The sequence below is a fragment of the Eptesicus fuscus genome, chromosome 13 (assembly GCF_027574615.1).
Source record: "Eptesicus fuscus isolate TK198812 chromosome 13, DD_ASM_mEF_20220401, whole genome shotgun sequence".
NCBI classification, from domain to species: domain Eukaryota; kingdom Metazoa; phylum Chordata; class Mammalia; order Chiroptera; family Vespertilionidae; genus Eptesicus; species Eptesicus fuscus.
Window position 1 is genome coordinate 83,330,557 of NC_072485.1, and position 22,714 is coordinate 83,353,270.

Here is a 22,714-nt window from a genome sequence, read left to right on the forward strand (position 1 = left end):
GGAGCCCTGCCCACGTGGCGGGAGGCGGGAGGCGGCTGGAAGAGGCTTCTCTACCTCCTGTCCACACGGGGCCCCGAAAGACTCGTCTGGCCACCGCACGGCGAGCGAAGCACAGGAGAGAGGAGCGAGCGAGCACGGAGCCGCAGCAGGGCGTGCGGCCTGGGTGCGCCCAGCAGGCGGCGGGAGGTATCTGGAGCACGTGGGGAAGAGCCGGGCCCACGGGACGGGGCCACCCTCTCGGCCCTGCAGGCGAGGCCGTCTGCGCGTCGCCCTCTGGGTTAGAAAACTCCCTCCCGTGCCCCTTGGTGGACACACAGCCCAGCCAACCCGCAGGGAGCGCTGGGAGCCCCGCCCGCATCTCTTTGGGTGCCAGACCAGCCCGGGGAGAGGGGCGCTCGGACCCCGCCCGCCGTGGGAGCCCATCTCTACTTCTAACGGAGTCTGTGGGGCCCGCGCAGCCGCCCTTATCTGTCCAGCAGCTGCTTCAAGGCCCTCTCTATGTTCATGCGGTGCCCGACCCGTGTCACCCCCAGGTCGATGAGGTCCTCCTTCTGCAGGTTGGGCAGGTGGCTGCCGTCGATCTCGTTGTCCAGGAAGGTCTCCTTGTGCTCGCCCAGGTTCAGGCTCTCCAGCCAGTCGGCCACGTCGGGCTTGGTCCACAGGTGCACGGGCTTCGTGGTGAAAGGCTTACCCGAGAGGGGCGGCTGCAGGACCGAGGGGGACGGCGACCGGCTGCGCCCCGTGGGGCTCAGGCCGAACAGGTCCCCGGCCGGGGGCTGGCTCGGGAGGCTGAAGACCTCGGAGAGCGTGGGGGAAGGGGACGCGGCCGCGGCGGGGAGCGGAGCGGGCAGGATGTCTCTGCTCATCTCCGTGGGCGAGACCACGGGGCTCGGGGCACGTCTGGTTCCTGAGGTCCTGCTGTCGTAGTCGGGGGGCCGGCTCTGCAGGGTGATGGGCTGCGAGGTCCCGGGGCGGACAGTGAAGGTGACCGTCGTGCTCCGTGTCCCTGAGACGGTGCTCATGACCTCTGGGCTTCTGAAACAGCAACGAGAGAGGGCGTCACAGCCAGGTCCCCGCGGGCCAGCCGGCGGCCGGAGGGGGCGGCACACACCCAGGCACACGCGAGCATCGAGCCGGGGCCGCACTGGCAGCGAGCCCGGGGAGCCCGGGGTTTGCCATGCCGGCGTCGGGCAGGGGGACAGAGCAGGAGGCCGAGTCGGAGGACACACCAACCACACGGCAGCCGCCCCCCCCCGGGCTGGGGGCTGGACGGGTGTCTGCTGGGTGAGCATGCGGGGCAGAGGGGCCAGCCGGCCAGGACGGAGCCTGCCCTCTGGGACGTGGTGACGCGGGCACTGCTGCGGGGACAGGCCGGCCTCAGCACAGCAAACAGGAGAAGCACCCTGCCAGGCCTTTGCGTTTTTACATTTTTCTTCGATCTCAGAGAGGAAGGGAGAGGGAGAGGGAGAGAGAGAAACATCCATGACGAGAATCATGGCTCGGCTGCCTCCTGCACGCCCCACACTGGGAATCGAGCCCGCAACCGGGCCTGTGCCCTGACGGGAATCGAACCCTGACCTCCTGGTTCCCGGGCCGATGCTCACACCCGCCGACAGGACAGGCCTTCAGAGCAGGGAAGGCCCCGCGGGCTGGCCCTCGTCCGGCACGTGGGAGCCCACCGCACTCGGGGGCACTCGGGGCTGAAGGGCTTTGGGGTCTGCTGTTCTCTGCTCCAGGACGAGGCCCACTCCGGTTCCAGCTGGGGCCACAGCTCAGAAGGGGGGACAGGGGGTGCCGTGGGACGCCCTTCCCGATGGCCTCCCCTCCTGTCCTCAGCTCGGGGACACCTGTGCGGGGAAGGCTCACGCGTCCCATGTTGACACGGGTGAGCTCAGACGCTGAATAAAACCAGGGGTCCGTGCAGAGCCACTGCCTCGGGGACACGCGGCGGGCTCACTCGCTGGGGGAGCAGTGCCTCGAAGGGACACTGGCGCTCCCTCTCGCGGTGACTGTGCGGTGACCGGGCCAGGGGCCCTGAGTGACAGCGGCTGCTCCGAACCCGGCGGCACCGACCCGTGTGGTCTCTCGGACGGGTGTCAGCACCCCCGCTCCTGTGCAGCACCCCTCTCCCGGGGCGCGTTCTCCCAGGAGGCCCCGAGGGCCGTGTGGTCAGAGCAGAGAGAAGGCTCCACACGCAGCAGGGACAGCACACACAGGCGGGGGCACCGCAGGCACTTACTTCCGCTCAGCACGACCCTCTTCTGCCAACGCCCGTCCCGGAGCAAATGGAAACGACAAAACGCAGGGGCTGAGACACGCGGCATCGGTCCCGGTAAAAGGCGCTGCTCCGTGGGTGGGAGGGAGGCAGGGGCGCCACACCGACCGGAGCGTCCACGCCACTCCCTCCCGCCACGGAGGGCGGCGGGGGGGGGGGGGGCAGTCCGCCCAGGATGGCGCCCCTTCCGTCCTCGGACGGGGCCTCCACCACCTGCCCTCTCGGTCCGGGGCCACGGGACGTACGGACACCACCCAGGAGAACGCTCGCAGGAGAAGCCCCGTTGGAGCGGGTGCCCCGCCGGACGCGCTCGAGAACCAGCTAGTCCCCGGCCTGGGGCTGAGCTGCTGGGGAGGGCGAGTCAGCACCCCAAGACCAAAGACGCCCCTGATGTTGGGGCCGCCCAGCCCCGGCCGCCTCAGCCGCTTGATTTACTCGGGTTCACGGCGCCCACGTTCTCCACCGCATCCGCTGGTTGCTGAGATCGCTGTTGCTAGGCAACCCCTGGGTTCCTGGGAGGAACACACGGGACCGCTGCCGATTTAGAACAGACACAGACACCCGCTCTTGGACGATCACTCCCTGTCCTGCCTCTTAAATCAAACCCAAGTGGAAACACGAGAAGTAAAACGAAAGCCGAGAGCTAACGGACACTGAGACCCGCCATCCATCAGCCAGTGCGGGCTCGGCAGGGGGCTGGCATTCAAGCGGCTTTCCCGCGCTCCCGGGTTCAGTTAGGCCGCCAACAGGGATCGCGTGTGGGCCGGAGGCCGCTGGGTTCCCACGCGTGTCCGCCCACTGTCCCTCAGGGAGGGAGCCGGGCCGCGCTTCTGTGAGGCCGCCTCTCCCAGGTCAAAGGGCACTTGTTTCCCAACTGCACTGCGTCTCCACGGGTGGGGCCCTGACCAGACAGAAGGGGGGGGCACCAAGCCTCACGCCTCTCGCTCGCTCCACGCGGGGTGTCTCTGCGCTGAGGCAGCCCCCCCCCCCAGGTGCCCACGCCTCTGAGCACCGTGAGGGGCCTGGCCCGCCCTCCGTGCTCGATCAGGGACACGAATGAGCGGTGGATGGAAAGGAAGCTCGCATCTCAGATCAGGAGGCTGTGCCCTGACCCGGAGCCAGAGCGGGGCACGTCCATGCGGAGCCCCGCGGGACACTGGCCGTCAAGGGTGACATGCTCAGGACAAGACGAGCCTCCGGAGGCCTGTCCACGGGGAAGCAGGGAAGGCGGGGCCCCGGCCCCTCTGATCCAGGTTCCTCCACGGGCGTCACTTAACCTTCCCGTCGACGCCGGGAGGTGATGGGCCACGTGGCGCCGAGGCTGCCAAGACCCGCGAGCAGCGTGTCCTCGGGGCCGAGCTCATTTCGTAAAAAGGCTCCAACTGGTTAATGTTAAAGTGAACAGGCCCTCGGGATTGTACACGGAGCGCACAGCTGGCGGTCCGGCCGGGGAGGGGCCTCGGAGGCAGCGGGCCAGAGCGGCCTGTGCTCGGCCTGCGGGACTGGGACCCGTGGCCACTCCGCTCCCCAAGCCCCTCTGCGCCTCCGGGAGGCGAAGGCCAGTCTCGGGGAGCCCAGAAAAGCGCTGGGTGACCTGGAGGGGCCCCTGAGGGAGCCAGGAGGACCCCACGCTCCCAGGGCCTGCGTGGTCCCCCGACACGCAGTGCAGAGAGGCGACCTTCCACGCCTGCAGCGCGCAGGCAGGCTCCCCTCGCTTACGGACGCCGGGCGCCCCGGGCCGCGGCCGGAGGGTTGGGCCAGGAGGTGGAAGTCGGGCAGCCGGCTGGTCCTGGCCTGGACCCCAGGCGGCCTGGACCCGAGCGCCGGGCAGCTGCCGGGAGGTCCTCGCGCCCGCCTTGCTGCCGCCCTCCGCGGCCTCCGTCCTTCCGCTCCGAAGCGCGTCCCGGCCTCCGTGTCCACGCTCCGTGCCCCGCTCTCCCGCGTTTCGGGTCCGCTCAGGCGTCAGTCGGGTGTGTCCTCCCTCCGCCCGAGGTCAGCCCCGCGGTGCTGGCTGCTCGGCAGCACCTGGCGCACTCGGGCTGCGTCCTGCCACGTCGTGTCCACGCCCCCTCGAGAGCAACGCGCCCACGGGAGGCCGGGCGCGGGGCACCCTGGGAGGGCGGGGCGCGGGGCACCCTGGGAGGGCGGGCGCGGGGCACCCTGGGAGGGCGGGCGCGGGGCACCCTGGGAGGGCGGGCGCGGGGCAGGCACTGGAGAGGCGACCCGTAATCGCCTCAGGAACGACTAGTGACTGGACCCGCCCCTCAGAGCCCGCCGCCTCCCCGCCCCTCGGCCACAGCCCTCCCTGCCGGCCCGCGAGCACCCCGGGGACTCGGGCTGCGAACTCGCGGTGGCGGAGGGGGGACGGGGGTCAGGAAACAGCAAGCCTCTGGGGGGAGGCGGTGGGAACCCCGTGCCCATGGCCTGAGGGCACCGTCCCCGCGGCCCATGTCGCCCGGCCCGGCCCGCGCTGTCGCAGACCCCGCGGCGGCCTCTGGCTGAGCTCCCGGGAGGCTCTGGGGTCGGCCCAGACCAGGCGACTGGAACCAGCGCCCTGGGCTCGGCCTGGCCGCACGCCCTGCTGCGGGAGGAGCCGACGCCGGGCGGCTGGCCGGGCTCCAGCCGGGAGTGTGCCCAGGCCGAGGGGCGCCCACACCGCCAGGCCTCGGGGACACCGTGGGCAGCAGAGACGCGTCCCCGCTCGGAACGCAGCCGAGGTTCCCGCCGCTCAGCGAGCAAACCACCGAGCGCAGCGCTAAGAACCGCCCCCCTCGAACCTCGTACCGAAACGGGGTTTGCACCACTGCTCTCGTCTCCCGGGAACCTCTCTTCCCCCGGAGCCGCCCCTCCACCGTCCCGGAGAGGCTCAGGTGTGGGGGGTGCGGCCTGTTTGCCAAAGGGACGCAACACCAGGTGAGGGCCGCTGCTCCCAGCCTCAGCCGCTTGCCCAGGGGCCTCCACCCCCACGGATCCTGGGCCGAGGCCTATGGCTGCAGCCCGTGTCCACGTAGGTTTTGCCTGGCGAGGTCACCCGCCAAATGCCCGGCTGAGCCCCGAGTCAATGGCCTTCCTGGTCCTTGGCCTCCGGTCCTGGTCCAGCTGTGGGCACTGGCCGGGAGCTGGAAGGAGTGGGAGGGAGCCAGTGCTGGCGGCCACCTGGTCACCAGCCTTGCTTCCGATCAGCCACCAGGTAACGAGAGAAGCGCTCGGCCACTCGGCCATTTGCCCTGCGATCTGGTCTGGTGCTGTCCTTCCAGCCGAGCACCGGCGAGGGCCTCCGCCCTCTGACCTGCGGCCTGCTCGGGCGCCCTGAGCACGATGCCAGCGTCGGGGAGCCTGCCTAGAGGCCCGCGCTGCTCCTGTGAGTGAGCCTGCTTGTGACAGGACCGACCAGGGGTGGCCCACGGCTGCTCTTAGGAAACCAGACAGGACTGGCCGGCTGACGTCACGCAGGGACCCAGCACCTGGGACTGCAGGCAGGAACCCGATTCCCGTGCTGCTCGGAGACCCTCTCCATGGCCCGGATCAGGGAAGGAGCAGAGATGGAGAGACCCAAAAGCCATGGAGTGGATAGGCCCTGGACCCTCTCAGGGGAACCGGCTCAGCCCTAGAGCCACCCGTCGGCATCTGCATATTCAAATGTCGTTAACGAGGGAAGGGCCATCCTCATCTGCATATTCAAATGTCGTCAACGAGGGAAGGGCCATCCTCATCTGCATATTCAAATGTCGTCAACGAGGGAAGGGCCATCCTCATCTGCATATTCAAATGTCGTTAACGAGGAAGGGCCGGTCAGGAAGCCTTGGCCCAGTCCCGGCTCTGCCTCCAGCTGGCCACGCACATGGACAAGCCACTCAGCTTCTGTGGCTCCCGAGCCCGAGGTGGTGGGAACCACCCCAAGTCTCCTGAAAAATGGGGTGTGGCCTGTGGGCCCTTCCCCCGCCCCAGCTCCCCCTCCCACCCTGCGGGAATATAGCGAAAGCCAGTGGTAAGTGCGCTGCGGGCCCTGGCAGCCTGGCCAACCCCTCGGCCAAGGAACTGTTCTCGGATGTGAGTGCGGACTGCACGGCCGGCGTCCTGCTGTCACAGCCGTGGTGCGAGCACGCCCACCCTGCGTGCGTCTGCTGTTTCCTGTGCTCTGTGCGACCCTGTATCCAGAGAGCCTGCGTGGCGGGGACGTGCCTGTCCTGCTGAACCGCGTCCTTCGCAGCCAGTCGTCCGGGTGATTTCTCTGGAATCCGACAGTGACACGCACCTTTCCGGACCTCGGCCCGCTGCGGAACACGGATGTGGAACAGCTGCCCCTGCGCCCAGCTCGGGGAGATCAGTCCTGGGTGAACGCCCTTTGTGACGCGTGGAACGCTTAAAGCGTCTTAACTGTACGCCACGTTGTCGCCGACAAAGAACTACGGTGCACAACGAGAAAGGACGAGCTACGCTCGCCAGTTTTCAAGATTTCCTCCCGACTCCTGTGTGCATGGCAGTTGCAGGTGTGTATGTACCTAATCCACCAGAGACGGGGACGGTAACGACTCCCCCCGCGGCGGCACTGCTGGGCGGCAGATAGCGGCAGGTGTCCCACCGGGAGGTGGCGGTGTGGGCGAGCTTCCCTCTGCCCAGCCGGCCAGTCCACACGCCCCCGAGAGTCCGGGGGGCCATCGAGGAGCTGCCTCCCCTCCACCCGGAAAAGCGAGCGCCGGGAGTTGTGGCGTTCGGCCCGCACCTCCAGACCCAGCCGTGGCGCGATGCCCCGATTCACGGCCTTGGCCTTCGCTGTCGGCCTGGAACGCCGCCCGGCAGGGGTGCGGAGAGAGACTTCGTCAGTCGCGTGATGAACCTGAGCGCACACACCAGCCGGGGAAATAGAATGCCGCCGCCCAGGGACCGCGAAACAGCGTGTGCCGCGGGGAAGACGGCCGGGAACCTGGAGGACCGACGGGGCACTGCGTGCCTGAGAACAACCCGGAAGCTGCAGGCGGCCGAGGGGCTGTTCTGGGCAGGCGCCCTGGCAGGGCCCGCTGGCCGGGTGTGGGAAGGACCCCTCGTCCTCTACACCCAGTTCCCACGGCAGCAACCTTGACCCCGCGCGACCCTGCGAGTGGCTGCCCGGGACAAGTGGACGCTTTGCTTCCACGAGGTCGGCCTGCTGGGGGATGGGCTGGGGGTGCCTTTCACCTGACTTACCTGCCCGGCCCCTCCCCAGCCCTCAGCCGGCGAGCGATGGGAGGAGGGAGAGGACCAGGCACACCCATCTGCACCCCTCCCCGCCCCCGCGCCTCATCCCCATTCCACCGGCACCCCGACACCCCCTCAGCCCAGTGGGGCTCGTCTCGACTGCTGCGAGGCTCCCGGGTGACCTCTGGCGGTCCTGGTGGAGATGTGGACTCGACGGAGCGAGCAGCGGGCTGTGGGAGCCACGGCGCTGGCTTGGCGTGGAGCAGGCGCACGGGCTGTGAGCCGCACTTGGGAGCGCCCTTCTGCCGGGAGGGCGGGGTCTGTGCTCGGCGCCTGCGCCCGCGTCCAGGAGAACGAGAGACGGCCACTCAGGCGTCCTGAGCCCTCTTCACGCCGCGGCCCGGGCGTCGCCTGGATGAGGCCGAGGGAGCCTGGCTGCAGAGGGGCGTCTGTCGGAGCGCCCGTGGGACTTACCTGGGAGGGAGGCCGGCCGGCTTGGTCCCCGCGGGCGCGTCCACGCCTTCGCCCGGCTTGGCCAGTTTCTCTCGGTTCATTTGCTGCAGGATCGAGTTCAACTCGCTGATCACGTTTGCCTTCGGGCCGGAGAGGATGGGGCTTCTGACCTCAGAGACGTCACCCCACAACTTGGAGGTCCTCGGCTGGATCCCCTTCACGGCCCCGGGCTGGACCCCGCCGGGCGGGGGCGGGGGCGCGGGCGGGGGGATGAAGCCGTCCGCGTCCTCTTCCGCCAGCGCGTCCTGGTAGAGCGTGTTGCTTTTGTGGGCGACGGGCTTCACTTTGGGCTTGGGAGGGACGGGGGGCTTGTCCAGCACAAACGCCTGCCCGTCCGCGTAGACCGTGCAGGTGTCCACGCCCTCGCCGCCCTCGGAGGACAGCGTGGAGATGCTGGACACGGTGGAGACGGTGCTGGTGGTCTCGAGGGGGTGGTCGCTGCCGCTGCGGCTGTCGGCCTCCTCGATGCCCGAGTCCGTGACGGTGTCGAAGCTCTCGGGGGGCGGCAGGAGCGGGGCCGGCAGGCAGTTGGGGAGGCCGGCCTGCGTCTTGCCGTCGGCAGAGCTGGTGGGTTGGCTGGGGTTCAACGCAGGGGCGGGGGAGGCGCCGTTTCTGTCCTGCTGGGCCAGGCCCGTGAGGGCGGGGACAGAGGCGATGCGGTCGTCGGGGATGTCGAAACTATTGGCGAACTCCAGGGGGGGCGGCAATGGCTCTGTGAAAGCAAAGTCCTCGTCCAGGTCCACGGACGCCAGCGGCGGGGGAGGGATGCGGAATGGCAAGATCACCGCCTCCTCCAGGGAGCCCGCCGCCACCATGGTCCTGCCGGGCGTGGTGGCCGCGGGCTCGGGGCCGGCGGCGATCTGTAAAGCACCTTCGGTTTCGGGAACACCTTCTGGCACCGCGGGCAGCGGGTGGCCCGGCGTGGCTTCGGCGTCGGCGTTCTCCTCGCCCTCCTCCAGGCAGCTGCCCGGCGCGGCGGCGTCCACCGTGTGGACCATGAGCAGGCCGGCCGGCTTCTGCTGGGACGTGTCCACGATGCTGATGAGCATGTTCTTCCGGTCCTCGCCCTTGCGGTCCCTGCCCAGGCCGCTCTCGTACTTGTTCTCCGTCTCCTGTCGCCGCAGGGGCCCGCGCGCGCCCGGCCTGGTGGCCGTGGGGAGGCCCGCCTCCACGCTGGGCCGCATTTTGGTATCGATGTAGAGAGGTTTGTTGAGGTCGGCCTTGGGGGCCTCCCCCTTGGGGCCCTGCTGGGCCTCCTTCATGGCTCGGTCCCTCGCGGAAAGCGCCAGGGCCAGCGGGGAGCTGGGGTCCAGCAGCCTCCCCGTGAGTGGGTGCACGTAGTTCTCGGGGCTCACGGCACCGCCGCCCTTGGGGGGCCCCACGGGGCCGCCCTCGGGACCCTTGGCTTTGGACGTGTTCGGCGGCCTCCCGGCCTCACCCTGAGCTCTGGCCTCGCCACCACCCACCAAATGGCTCTCGGGCTCCCTGGGCGCCGCCCCTGGCGTGGCGGGCAACACCAGCTGCTCGGCGCCCTCCTCCTCGCCAAAACCGCCCTCCTCGGGGAACGCGGGGGGCTGCACCCGGGGGGCGGGCGGCCCCAGACCCACGTCCTCGTCCCCCAGGTCCGTGGACAGGAAGGCGGGCGAGTTCCTCCTGGCTTCCAGCCGCTTCTCCCGGTCCCGCACGGCCCCGGCGATGGCGGCCGCGAAGGGGCTGCTGACGGCCAGGCCGTCGTCCGGCCGCAGCTGGCCGGGCGGCTCGGGGGCCTGGGGGTCGGTCTCCACGCTGCTGCCCTGGCTGCTCTTGCCGCTGCTGCTGGTGGAGGGCTCCTTGACGATGATGGTGGGGATGGGGATGGAGCAGGTCTTCTCGGGGCTGTCCTCCACGTTGGACTGCTTCACCAGCGTGCCCTTGCGCCGCGCGGGCTTGGCCGGCACGTACACCGCCTTGCTGGCGATCCTGCCCACCTCCGAGTACGGGTTCTCGGGCATCTGTCCCCGCCGGCCGCGGGCGCCGGCCTGGGCGGCGGGGGTGCGGCCGTAGAGGTCGTCAGAGTCCAGCGAGTAGCGGTCCAGCTCCCGGCGGTAGAACAGCCCCTTCTCCCGCATCACGGCGGCCACCGTGTCCGAGCGCGTGGCCGGCGGCACCTTGGCCGCGGGGTTCTGGTTGAAGGCGGGCTTGATGGTGCCGTAGACCCTGGGCGTCGGGGACTTGGGGCAGTTGTAGGTGGTGGGGGAGGGGGGCGGTGGGGACGGGGGCACGGACTGCGGGGGCGGGGGGATGTCCTCGGACGTGTCCGGCATGGACAGGCTCCTGGTGAACTTCAGCATCGGAGGAGCCAGGAACTGCCGCTCCTCCTCCGTTATTCCTGCGGGAGAGGCAGGGTCAGTGGGGTCGTGGCAGCCACGCCGCCCACGTCCCAGAACATAGCACAGCACAGCGCACATGCCGAGGGGACGCAGCCCATCTGAGCCAAAAACGTAAAATAAATAAAATAAAGTAAAATAAGAGGAGGAGGGAGGAGGGTGCTGAGTGCGTGCTGCTGAGGTTCTGTTTCTGCCCAGAGCCGGGCACCTGGGCCCCTCGGGCGGGGCCGTTCGCCCTTCATGTGTGTGCGTGTGGTGTGGCAGCACGTGGCGGGGGCGGGGCTGAGCTGGATCGGGAGTTGGCCAGGGCCCTGGGGTGTCTGTAGGGTCTCTGGCTGAGGTGGCCTCCCGCCCGTCTGAAACCAGGGCAGAGGCGCGTGCCGAGGTGCTGCGGCCCCCTCACCTGGGGGGCCCTGGGACGTCCTGTCCGCGTGGCGAGCCGGTTTGTGTCCTGGGCTGTTCAAGGGCTTGAGGGCCTTGGGGCGCCCCGGGCCTCAGAGGCGCAGGGATTTGTGGAGGGAGGGAGCTGGTCCCCTGGGGCCCCGGCTGCGCTGAGGGCTCCGTGGCTCCCACAACCTGACGGGCCAGGGCCAGAGCTCGGCTGACGTGGCACGAAGTCAGCTCGTGTTCTGGGACGTGACTCGTGACCCAGGGGTGTCGGATCTGCTGAGGGCGTGCAGGGTGCAGGCAGTGTCCCCGCCTCGTGGCCCCGACAGTGTGCGTGTGCATGTGTGTGCATGCATGCCCGTGTGTGTGTGTGTGTGTGTGAGAACCGTGTCCCACAGTCTGAGCTACAAGAACGACAACAGAACGCACTCCAGGAGGCGGGAGCCACGCTCACACAAGGACGCCGACAGACGTGAGGTCACGCGTGTCACGCTGGGGCATGCAGGGCTGGGAGGTGACAGACGACCACTTCAAACGACAACGACTCCCAGAGCCAGGGACAGGCACGCGCCAGGGCGGCTCCCTCGGGAGGCGTATTCCAAAGCCCACCACTCCCTGCGAGGCCGAGCGCGGCGGGGGGCCTGCGGCCTCCTCCCAGCCGCCCGACGACCCGCTCCACGGAGTGGCGGCGAGGAACACGCCTCACAGGGCGCACGGGCACGTGCCGCGAGGCCGGGGCACTGACCTGACAGAAACAGTCTGCTGTCTGGGGAGGAAAGGGTGGTTACTGACCGGCAGCCGCGGCCGCGGCGTGAGGGCTGCTCTGCGGCCGGGCCCGGGAGGGGAGGCTCAGGAGCCGCGGCCGCTACGCCTGCAACTAGTGACGAGGAGGCCGCGCCTCCACCACGCGAGCGGGTCCGTCCCTACGCGGCCAGGCCCGGGTGTCGGGCAGCGGCTGGCCTCTGAGGTTTACGGGCGAGGACAGCGCTGGGCTGGCTCGCGGGGGCGTCTGGGGGTCACGGTCACCCTCCCGGAACGTCAGTGGGAATCCGTGTGGCGTTCACGAGAAAGTGAGTGGTTTACGACACGCACAGGACAGGGCGATCAGAGGTCCAGCCCGACCAGCCACCCTCAGAGTGCCCGGGGCTCGTCCCGTGAACCGGGGCCGTGGCAGGCGAGGCAGGGGCGCAGCGACACGGGCCCCACGCCACTGCCCCCGACCCTGCCCGGCCTCCGCCGTGTGCCCGCCCCACTGGCTGCACAGGTGGCCTGGCTTGCAAAGCTGGAGAAGCCTCCTGGACTTGGCGTCCAGAGGGTGGGACCGGGGCCACCCTTCAGGGGGCGGGGCCTGGGGCGGCCAGGGCGCTGCCGAGGGGCTCTGAGCCCAGGGGCACCTCTGCGGGCGCGGCCACACTTCTTACCTATTGACTTCTGCCTTCGCATCGTACCTCGAGGGAGGCCCAGGAACGGGCCCTTCGGGCTCCCGGGCACGGTGGGCGTCATCACGGCGATGCCCTGGCGCTCATACACGGACTGCAAACCAGAGGCGACCGGGTGAGGGGCGCCGGCCGGCCTCGCCCACCGCGGCCCCGGCGCCGGCCAGCCTGGGCAGAGGGCGCCTGTCCCGTGGCTTCTCGGCCCGGGCTGGGCGCCGGGTCTGGCCAGTGCGGGGAATGTGACCCGAGGCGGTGAGGATGGCCACCCCCCAGGGGTGCTGCCCGAGGCCCGCCCACTCCCGCCGCTGAACCGCCACTCACGTTCACGTCGGAGACGGACGGGAAGCACCGGCTGGAGGGCCGCTGCTTGATGGTGGCCACGCGGGACTCCACGGCCACGCTGTCCGCGGCGCGGGAGGGCTTGGTGGCGGGCACGATCTCCTCGGGCTTATCTGCAGCGGGAACAGGCGGGCACAGGGTCAGGGCGGCAGCCCCGCAGCACAGCCAGGGGCTCAGAACAGTTTACACGGCAACTGCCTGCTCCGCCTCCAAACCGCGCAGGCCGCCGGCCCTGGTGCGGGACGCAGGGATTCTCCCACACGGCACAGCGCCAGGACCCCGTTCCCCAGCCCAGGGCGGGGAGGGGGAGGGGGGGAGGGGAGAGGAGGGGGGGGCGGCGCACGCGGACCAGACGGGAAGACCCGCATCAGTCCAGCCCTGGAGGCCTGGTGCCCGAGGGCCCGTCCCGGGCGTCGCCGCGCTCACACGCGGCACTGATTCCGATGCCGGTGCCCGCCCGGGGCTTTGTCTGTGCGGAGGTGCGGCTCCTTTGTGACCCGGTGTGGCTGCCGGGCCTAGGACCCAGCACCGGGCGGGAGCCGGGCAGCGAGGAGGGCACGAGGGGCCGGGCGGACGCGGCAGCCACCGGGGAGCCTCGACGCCCCGCCTGCGCCGCGGGAACCCCTCCCCGTAGCAGCCCAGTCCCGTGTGTGAGGAGAGCCGCGGGGCGGCGGTTACTGGTCCTTACAAACGAAGGAAACGTTTACGAAGCTGAAACGCAACCCGTTAGGCTTGTCAGGAGCCTGAAGCGCATCTGGAACGGCTGGCCCTCGCCTGCCACCTGCGTCTGGGCCTGACCGGGGCTGACCGGGGCTGCACACCCAGGAGCCCAGCTCGCCGTGGGGCCCCACGCGCGCCCAGCACCCAGCGCCCTCAGGTCGGGGGCTGCGGCCGGCACGAAGCTGGGGCGGAGTGTCCCGTGTACGACCCCTCGAGGCACGGCACTCCCCCCTCCCCCGCCTCCGGATCACGCTGCCCTCAAGCCCGAGGACTCCCGCTCAGGGCCTGTGACTCCCCACGAAGCTCAGCCATCGAAGAGGCCGGACCCCCAGCTGGGGGTCAGGGAGCAGCTGGGAGCCGGGCACCTCCCAGGGTCTGGGCCACGGCGCTCCGGGCTCCTGCTGCCTCCTCTGGGGGGCATTTCCTTCCCCTTGTGATGTTGGGGACAGTGGTGTCACCCCTCAGGGAACTGGTGGGGACACCCCAGCTGGTCACTGTCCTCAGCCCCGCTCCCCTCCTCCTGCCGCCCAGCGTCCCGTCCACACCCTGCGGCCCGGCCCCCGACCTGCTGCCGGCCCTCCTCCCTCAGACCCCCCCTTGGTCCCTACCACCCGGCGGGCCCCCCCACTGCCTCCAGCCCCCCCGCCTCCCCTTGGCGTCTGCCTCCTCCCTGAAGCCCTCCCTGCAGGTCAGGGCGGGTTCCTCCGCGGCCAGATTTAACCCGTTTCCTCGCAGGACTCTCCCGCCCCGGGGTTGCAGGACCTCGCTGCCGTGACCCCTTGTGGCTGGGTCCCCTCACGGCAGTGGCTCCGTGGCACCAGGGGACCCTCGGGGAGCCGTCAGCAGCTGGAAGCCAGGCCCTCTCCCTGGCCATCGCCTCGCGCAGGCTGTTTCTCTGAGGACAGAGCTGCGCCCCCTCACCCCTCTCGACTCCTCGACCCCTCGCCCCCCTCGCCCGGCACCAGGAGCTCGCTCCCAGGTCCCCAGGCCCCGCCGCATTCTCGGCCGCAGCGGGGCAGCTCCGCCGGCTCTCCCGGGAACTCCACGCCTAGGGGACGCCCAGGCCGGACAGCCAGAGCCCAGCCGCACCCCGGGAGGCGTGGCCGTGGTGGGGCCCCGGGGGCGAGGGCCGGCCCAGGACCGAGAGTCACGCCGTCCGGTCTTCCTTCGAGCCGGGCCTCCTGGTCCGCGGCCTTTGCACTGAACCTCCCGGCCGGTGGTGTGAGCGCCCCCCCCCCCAGGCGCCGAGGCCCCAGCTCTGGTGTTGGACCCCGGGCTGCGCGGGCGCCCGGACGCCTCCAAGGACAGGTGTGCCCGGGGCAGAGGCTCCGCGGGCCTGGGCCGCCCGCGCCCGCCCTCAGGAAGCCGGGCCGTGGGAGGGTGTGCGGAGAGGACGCTGGGCCTGAGGCCCAAACTCCTGCAGGTGGGACCTGGGGCCGGGTGGGGGCTGGGGCTCGAGTTGGGGGTCACCATCCTTTGCGCCCTGGGGAGCAGCGGGCAATGAGAGCTGCCATGGGGGGGGAGAGCCCGCGTGGGCCTGGGTGTGGCTGAAGGCGCGGCCGGAGCCGTGGCCGCCTGCAGGTGGGCATCCTCGTCCCTGGTTCAGACCGGGGCGGGGGACGTCCGGCCCGCGGGCCGTGGGAAGCCCTCGGAATCACCTGGTCTGGAGGGCCAAGGCCGAGGGGGAGTTCATTACGCGTGTGGCCCGAGGATGAGGTGGAAGTGCCCCGTGGCCGGCAGGAAACGGGCTCCCCGCCCCCGTGTTCCTCTGACCCAGGGCACCTGGCTCTGTGGGGGGCACCGCACCCCTTCCCCCCGGGCCTGGGCGCCCTCCGGCGGCTGCCACACGGGAGCCTGGGGCCTGCGGCTCAGCCGCCGGAGGGCTGGCTCCCGGAACGCGCCTGCCGTGAGGCGCTCCACCGGCTGCACTCGGAGCCGGGCCGGGCGTCCGCGGACGGATGGGGATGTGCGTGCGGCCCCCGCGGCCGGAAAGGGAAGCCCGTTGAAAACAGCCCCAGGCGGCGTGTTCACGCACACGCTCCGTAGTCCCCGCGTCCGGGACACGCGTGACGCCTGCTGTTCAGATGCACACTTCCTGGCGGGGCCAGCGTCCCCCGCGGAGGGCCGGTGTCCAGCACGGCTGGTCCGCACACGCCGGGTCCTGCCTCCCCCGAGTCCCCACCCGGGCGGGCCCTCCCTCAGGGGAACGGCTCAGCGGCCGGGGTCGGGGTACAGGCGGGCTCTCCGGAGCGCAGCTTCCAGGGAAAGGGAAGGTCAGCCGCGCCGGGCGCCCGGCAGGGGGGCGGGGAGCGCTCGACCCCGGCGGGGCCCCTGCCTGCGCTCTGCCAGGGCCGGGCCTGGGGTGCGCCGTCCTATCCCGTCCCCTCTGTCCCGTCGGCCCGCGGGCGAGCGCAGGGTGGGGCTCGGCAGCCCTGGGCACGCGGGGGGGCAAGCAGGGTTTGGAGACAGGAAGTGCGTCGGGTCCCGGTCGCTCAGTGGGAGGCGCTGCGGGGCGCGCAGGGGTGGGTGCCCAGGCCCCTGAGAGAGCGTCCCCGACGGAGAGGGGGCGCCTGCGAGCGGATCTCACCCCTCCCGGAGCCGGGACTCTGAAGCCGAGGGTCAGAGGTCAGCCCCTCCGGAGGCTGCAGGGGAGGGTCCTTCCTGCCGCTCCCCGGTGGGGGCTCCGCCTCCCCATGGCCTCAGGGGCCCCTCCTCTGGGCTGTCTCCCCGGTTTGGTGCCTCAGCCGAGGCCCTGAGACTGGCCCCCCGAAAGGCCTGTTGACTTGATGCTGCTTCTTTCCATTGTTGGGGTGTTGTCTCCGGCAACCAGGTGAGAACACCCCAAATGTGGGTGCTGCCCAGGGAGGGGCCTGCTGTCGGGGCTCATGGCTGCCCAACCTCCCCCCATGCAGCCCTGGGGGGGGGACAGGGAGAGTCCGCCTTCCGCCCCCAGATCCCCTGACCCGCCCCCGCCCCGTCCCCCGTGTAAGGACAGTTTCCTGTGGGTGCAGAGCAGGCTGCTGAAGAGCGAGGGGCTTCCTGGGAGTTATAGGGGGGCTGCCCCCCAGGGCCAAGGGGCGGGGCGGCTGGGCTCCAGCCCCATCTGTGGGCCAGGACCCCACGTGCCTGCACCTGGGCCGCAGGCAGCCCCGCGGTGACCGCCGAGCGAGGCCGCAGGCTCACACCGCGAGGATGAAGACAGCTGGGGGGCGGGGACACGTCGGGGACCACAGACGGGACAAGCGAAGCAGACGGGACAGACGGGAAGGGATGGTCCCAGCGCGGGGCCCCTCGGGAGCCGGCACAGGGAGACAGCACAGGTCACCGCACACGCGAGACGCCAGCCAACGCCACGCCAACGCCACGCCAACGCCACAGAGGGTTTCCTTCCACGGGGGTGGGGGCCGGAAACAGACAGGGGCCGTCCCCTTACCCTTCTTCTTCCGGACCGAGGCTTGCAAACAGAAAGGGGGCGTGAGTCCCGCGGGGCAGAGCTCACTGGGCCCTGGGACGGGACCCCCAACCCGACCGGCCCGACTGGTAGGACCCGACCTGCAGCTCAGGGGCCCAGACACGGACTCCAGCGAGCGGACTCGGCACCTACGCTCTCCCAGGACCCCGCCGCCCTCACCCACCCCAGGCTTCTCTTCTCCTCAGGCCCCTCCCGCCCCCGCCCCATGGAGCGCTCCGCCAGGGCCACGCAGGACACCCCAGGTCCCCCGTGGGAAGAGGCCCCTTTAAAGGGGAGCTGCCTGCTGGTCCCTCTGGGGGCGCGGCACAGCCGTCTCGGGTCAGAGGAGACAGGCCGCATTCGCACGGTGTTTCTGGGGAGCCTTGTCTGGACGGACAGGGTGGGGGAGGGGCCTTCGGGGGGTGCTGGCTCTGGGCGGGGTGATGGTACCAGCGGGCTCGCTCTCTCCTGGGACGAGGGGAGGGGGGGCGTGAGGGGTGCGGCCGGCGCAGCTGGGCCACCTGCCCCATCGTGCCCCCCACGGACCAAGTGGCTGAGACCCTCCCAGCGGCGCTGCCGGGAAGCGAGGTCGGAGGGACAAGTTCCCTGGGAGGCAGGGGCGAGGGGTAGCGACCCCCAGGCAGATGCTGGCTGGTGCTTAGACGCCCCCCTCGCCCACCCCCCCCCCCCCCGCCCCGGGCTGGGCTTGCGGGGCTGCCGGGCTCAGGGACCTGCCCTTCCCGCTCAGCAGAGCCAGCACCTCCCCACCCGTCACCGTCCGCCTCGCAAGGTGTCCCCGGCTGCGTGGCGACGCCCCAGCGTGACTGACATCGCGCACCTCAGCGGTCAGCACGGTCCGCTGGGCCCAAGGCCACGCTGCTCTGCGCACCTTCCCGCCCCACGGGGGCCACAGGCCCTCCACGCAGGCGCACCCGGAGGCCACCCCACCGCCACCTCCAGGGACCCCCAGGGCGGAGCTGCTGGTGGGAGCCTGCATGGAGGGCCTGGGGGCTTCGGTTGTGCGGACACGGCGGGCAGCTTACCTTTATCCACTGGCGAGAGGCCCAAAAATTCAAAACAAAACAACGTTAGACGAACCAAGAAGAGGCTCAACCAACGACCCCACCCCGAGGCCGGCAGGCGCGACGGAGACGCCAGCGAGCACAGGGCCGCGCGGGCGGGTGGGCGCGGGGCGGGGCGCCCACGGCTCTTACCGAGCTCCTCCAGCTCCGAGGTCATGGACTTGGAGCGCAGCGTGAGGGCCGTGGTCGGAGCACGCTTGGGAGGCGGGGGTGCTGGGGGCGGACAGGAGAGACCGAGGCGTGAGAGCCGCCCGGGCTGCGAGGCTGCCTCCCCCCCACCCGCCTTCCGGACCCCCGGGGAGCGGCTGCCGGCCTCGGTCTCCCTGTGACATCCACGAGGGCCGTTGCCCGCCCCTCGGTCGGGGACGTCACCCTGCGGGCCCCGGGCTTCACCTGGGCCTCTGTGAGTTGGGACGAGGCCCGGAGCTCAGAGGAACCGGGACAGCCCGCCCCCAGCACTCGCCCAGCAGCCCTGGCACTCGGGGGGCTCTGCCCGCGTGTCGGTGTGGGCCCGGCTGCCCGGCTGGGATGGGAGCTGCTGTGCCCGCCGGTGACTAATGGGGACGGGCGGTTCCGCAGCCTGTGTGCCCGGCTGCCCGCCCGCTCGACAGGCTGGGGGCTCTCCTCGTCCCTCCGCGGGGACGGGCCTCAGGGGTGCCCATGCCCCCTCCCAGCCTCCTTTTGAGGAAAGCCTGGGAGCGGGCCCCCTGGCGCCCCCCAAGCAGCTCTCCTCACCCCGCAGGCCGCCGCCTCCAGGCAGCCCTCCCTGCTGTGAGGCACGTTGCCCCGCGGAGAGCTCTCGGTGGGGTGGGTGGGAATGCAGGGCCGCGGGCAGGACGATGCGTGTTCCCAGCTCCATCCCTGCCGGGGACCTGGGGTGCATCGGGCCTGCCTGGGGCTCCCCCTGCCGCCTCCCGGGGGGCAGCCAGCTCTGCAAACAGCGGGCCCCGTGGACAGTAGGTCGGACAGGAGCCAGGCCACCACTGCCCGGGCCAGCTCCACAGCCACCTCCTAACCTCCCTCCCGGCCGCTCTGCCGGCTCCCGGAGCAGGTGGGACCGGCTCCCGGGGCTACGGCGGGGGAGGGCGCGGAGGGCACCCACCTTTCTTCCTGGTGGTGTCGTCGGGGTCCAGGCTCCTGGTGACCGTGACCACCTTGAGGACCAGGTGGTTCCCTCCCTGGCGGATCATGTTCACCACCTGCCGGTGCCCGACCTTCACCACGTTCTCGCTGTTCACCTGCGGGGACACAGCTGTGAGAGGGGCGGCGAGGCCGACGCGCCCGCCGTGTCCGACCAGAGGTCTCTCGGGGCACTCGGGGCGGGGAGCGCGGGGAGGGGCCGGGAGCCGGCCGGGTTCCGCTGGCAGCGCCTCCCACCGCCGCCCACTGGGCGCTCTGATCAGCGCGGAGCGCTCCCGGGGCAGCGGGCGCACGTGGTGCCACGCTCGGCGTTTCCCTCCGGGTGAGGCTGGGCCGGGAGGTCTGCCTGCATTCACCCACCACGGCGAACGTGAGTCCCCGTCCCGCTGCCTCCCTGCCCGTGAAGACACGTGTGCCCCTGTTCCCGGGCAGAGGGACCTGCTGCTCCAGCCGTGTGGGGCGGTGGCCCGCACAGAGCCCCCCTGCCCCTGGCCGCTCGCTCCCCGCCCCCGCGGCCACACCCGCCTGACATCCTCCTCCGGCTTCGCCAAGTCAAGAAGCTCCGATGGAGCCCCGCCCCCAAAGCAAGAGACGCGCCGAGCGGGGCCGTGTGGGCTCCGGGACCTGCGGCCTGGGTGCCAGGAGCGCGTGGCAGGGCGGGCAGAGGTGCCAGGAGCGCGTGCCGCGATGCCCACGAGAGGGGCCGGCAAAGGGGCAAGCGGACTCCGTGCCAACAGGAACAGGCAGGCCCAGGACGGAACGCTCAGCTCCACGCTCCTCCCCCGCGTGGTGGGGCGAGCGGCACGCGCAGCGCCACGCGTGACTCCCCCAGCCGCTCGGCGAACCAAGCCTTCAGCTCAGATGCTCCCAACTGCCCGTCGGGGACGGACCGAGGCGGACTGGCATCTCCATCCTCCCTGGGGCCCTGCCCCTCGGGAAGCCGGCCGGCGACTCCGGCACGCTGCCACCAGGGGGCGCGGTGTGCCTCCCGCGGGCCCTGCGGAGCCAGGCCGCCAGGCGCAGGGGGTCCAGTTCGAGGTGGAGCGCATGATGCGGTCCCGGCGAGGGCAGGAGCCAAGCCGTGCCCACCCGGCCCGGGAGCGTCTGAGGGCGGAGATGCCCGCCTCCCGCAGCCCTGCCCACGGAAACCCTCGCTGAAAACGTCGAACGCGTGCGGTCTAGAGACAGCTCCCCGGCTCGCCTCCCGCCCCGCCCGAGGCGCAGCCTCCCTCCCTCCCCCGCGTCTGTCGCCGCCTCTCCAAACCCGGCCCTGTGGCCGCTCGGTGTTGGGGTTTCGGGCATCACCTGCGGACGCCCCACTGTGGGGAGGGGTGGTGCCCGGAGCTCCTCAGCGGGCAGGCGCCACGGGGACCAGCGGGCGCTTTGCTTGTAGGGCCCAGCAGGGTCCCTGGGTTCTGTCACCCCCCCCACGTGACAACCGCCATATCGCCCGCCAGGTGTCCTCTGGGAGGTCAAAGTCACCCAGTTAGCGTTCTTCCTCCCCCCCCGCCCCCCGCCCGCCACGTCCGAGTGCCGGTATCTTCCAGTCACAGTTACGATTTTACCGAGATCGACGTTCCGTTCACATCACGACGTGTAATAGCTGCTTAAGGACACAGGATACACCACGGTGACTGCCTTTCCCGCACATTCCGTGTTCTCCGGAGCCAAGCAATTTGTTTATTGGTTTAATTTTCTACGTACTTAACAAATTCAAATCCAAACACTTCCTCGTTATGTAAATCGCTTCTCAAAATCTTTAAATACACCGGTGTTTTGTGGTTTGTCTTCTTTTCTAAAAAAATCCTCACCCGAGGCTGTTTCTATCGAGTTAGAGAGAGAGAGAGGGAGAGAGGAGAGAGAGAGAGAGAGAGAGGGAGAGAGAGGGAGAGAGAGAGGGGAGAGAGGACCATCGGTCGGCCGGCTCCTGCACGCTCCCTGACGGGTCACCCACAGCCCGGGGTGCGCCCCGACCGGCCGGGCATGGAACCTGCAGCCTTTGGGGAACGGGCCGCGGCTCCAGCCCTCGGGCGCCGCCCGGGCTGCCGCTGGTCTTCGTGGGGAAGCTGCTGCCGAAGCCGCCCCTGCTCCGGACGGCGGGCCCAGGGGCGTCTCGTGTCTGTGTCCCCGTCACTCACCCGCGGGATTCCTTCCGAGTCTGTGTTGGGTGTCTTGAACCCTTGACCCCATGCATTTATTTTTCAGAGGGACCCTGCCCCCCCCCCCCCATTGCCGGTTTGAGAATGGCTTCACCTGCAAACGTGAACGGCAGCCTGGCTGGTGGAGGTGAGCGTGGAGGGTGAGGACAACGAGGGGGGACAAAGGCGCCCCCACCCCGAACCCCAGGCGCACACGGTGCCCGAAGCTCCGAGGGCTGTTTTAAAAGGCGGTCGGCAGGTTCTGGGCGGGAGGGCGGCACCGGAAGCGCCGGGCCCGGGCAGTGTGGGCTGGGCCAGCGGTCGGCAGACTCCTTGGCCAACAGAGCCAACTATCACCAGCACAACGATGGAAATTTCTCTTTAGAGCCGAATTTTTTAAACTTAAACTTCTTCTAACGCCACTTCTTCAAAATAGACTCGCCCAGGCCATGGTGTTTTGTGGAAGAGCCACACTCAAGGGGCCAAAGAGCCGCGTGTGGCTCGCGAGCCGCAGTTTGCCGACCACGGGCCTGGGCCACCTCAGGCTCCGGCCGGCTTCCTGCCTCGAGACCCCAGAGGGCAGAGCGTGGGTGGCTCAGCTGCCACAGTGAGGGGCGTCCCCGGGAGCGCCGAGCCCTGCTGCGAGCTCCCCATCTCGGTGCTGCCCCCTGGTGGTCAGTGCGCTCCCACGGGGGAGCCCCGCTCAGCCAGAAGCAGGGCTCAGGGCTGGCGAGCGCAGCGGCGGGACGGGAGCCTCTCCGGCCTCCGCTGCAGGTGGGCAGTAAGGAGCTAGGGGTCTCGACTGCGAGAGGGCGCAGGCCGGGCTGAGGGACCCTCCCCCCCCGCCCCCTGTGCATGAACGCCGTGCGCCGGCCTCTAGTTTTTAATAGACTCCAGGGAAAGGGCGTCCCAGAAAGACGGGGGCATGTCCCAGCGGTGCAGGAGGCAGCCCGGAGCAGGCCCCACGCCGTCCACGCGATGCACCTGGTAGCGCCGCTCAGCCACGCGGGCTTTGACGGGGTCAGAGCGAAGCGGCTACAGTCAGCGTGGCAGCGCGCTTTGGTCGTAGCCGTTAAACCCGCCCCCCCCCCGCCCCCGCCATGCGTTTCCATTGCTGTTTAGAGCGAGTGGGAGGGAGGGGGAGAGACAAAGAGCCATCGAGGGGAGCGAGACACATCGATTGTTGCCTCCCCCATAGGTCCCGCCGGGGGCCGGGGATCAAGCCTGCAGCCAGGGTACGTGGAATCGAACCCGGGACCCTGCCGTCTGCGGGCCGACGCTCTATCCACTGAGCCACACCGGCCAGGCAGAAAGTTGCTGCTTTTAAATTTACTTTTTATTGAACCTATTGGCGTGCCGTCGGTTGATAAAGGGACACAGGTTCCGGGCGCACATTCCAAGCACGTCGTCTGCATGTTGCACTGTGTTCGCCCCAAGTCAGGCCTCCTTCCGTCACCACCTGCCCCCTCCCCCCCCCCCCCGGACCCTTGTCCGCCCCCCCTCCCCCCCCGCCGCCGCCTGCGTCCGTGAGCCTCCTGGTTCCTGTGCTTCCTCCCTGGGGGAGCTCACGGCCTCCCGCAGACGGAAATCAGCGAGGGCGGAGCTAACGGAGAGCGAGGGGTCCGCACCAACACCTCGCGGCCGCTCCCTCGCGTGCGGGACACGCGCCCAAAGCCCGCGGCGGGGACGTGC

At 70.4% G+C, this 22,714-nt stretch overlaps 1 protein-coding gene across 2 annotated transcripts in view; it reads right to left on the reverse strand.

Moving 5' to 3' along the window:
• Positions 1-464: 464 nt before the first annotated feature.
• The window catches only part of SHANK2 (SH3 and multiple ankyrin repeat domains 2), a 159,641-nt gene continuing 137,391 nt past the window's right edge, over positions 465-22,714 (reverse strand). For both annotated transcript variants that reach the window (XM_054725186.1, XM_054725187.1), the window contains 9 exons: positions 18,847-18,982; positions 17,877-17,957; positions 17,706-17,714; positions 16,645-16,665; positions 12,474-12,604; positions 12,138-12,249; positions 11,462-11,482; positions 7,925-10,331; positions 465-1,035 (listed from right to left, as the gene is read on the reverse strand). In XM_054725186.1, coding sequence (XP_054581161.1) covers positions 465-1,035; positions 7,925-10,331; positions 11,462-11,482; positions 12,138-12,249; positions 12,474-12,604; positions 16,645-16,665; positions 17,706-17,714; positions 17,877-17,957; positions 18,847-18,982 — 3,489 coding nt within the window. The remainder of the gene's footprint in view (positions 1,036-7,924; positions 10,332-11,461; positions 11,483-12,137; positions 12,250-12,473; positions 12,605-16,644; positions 16,666-17,705; positions 17,715-17,876; positions 17,958-18,846; positions 18,983-22,714) is intronic.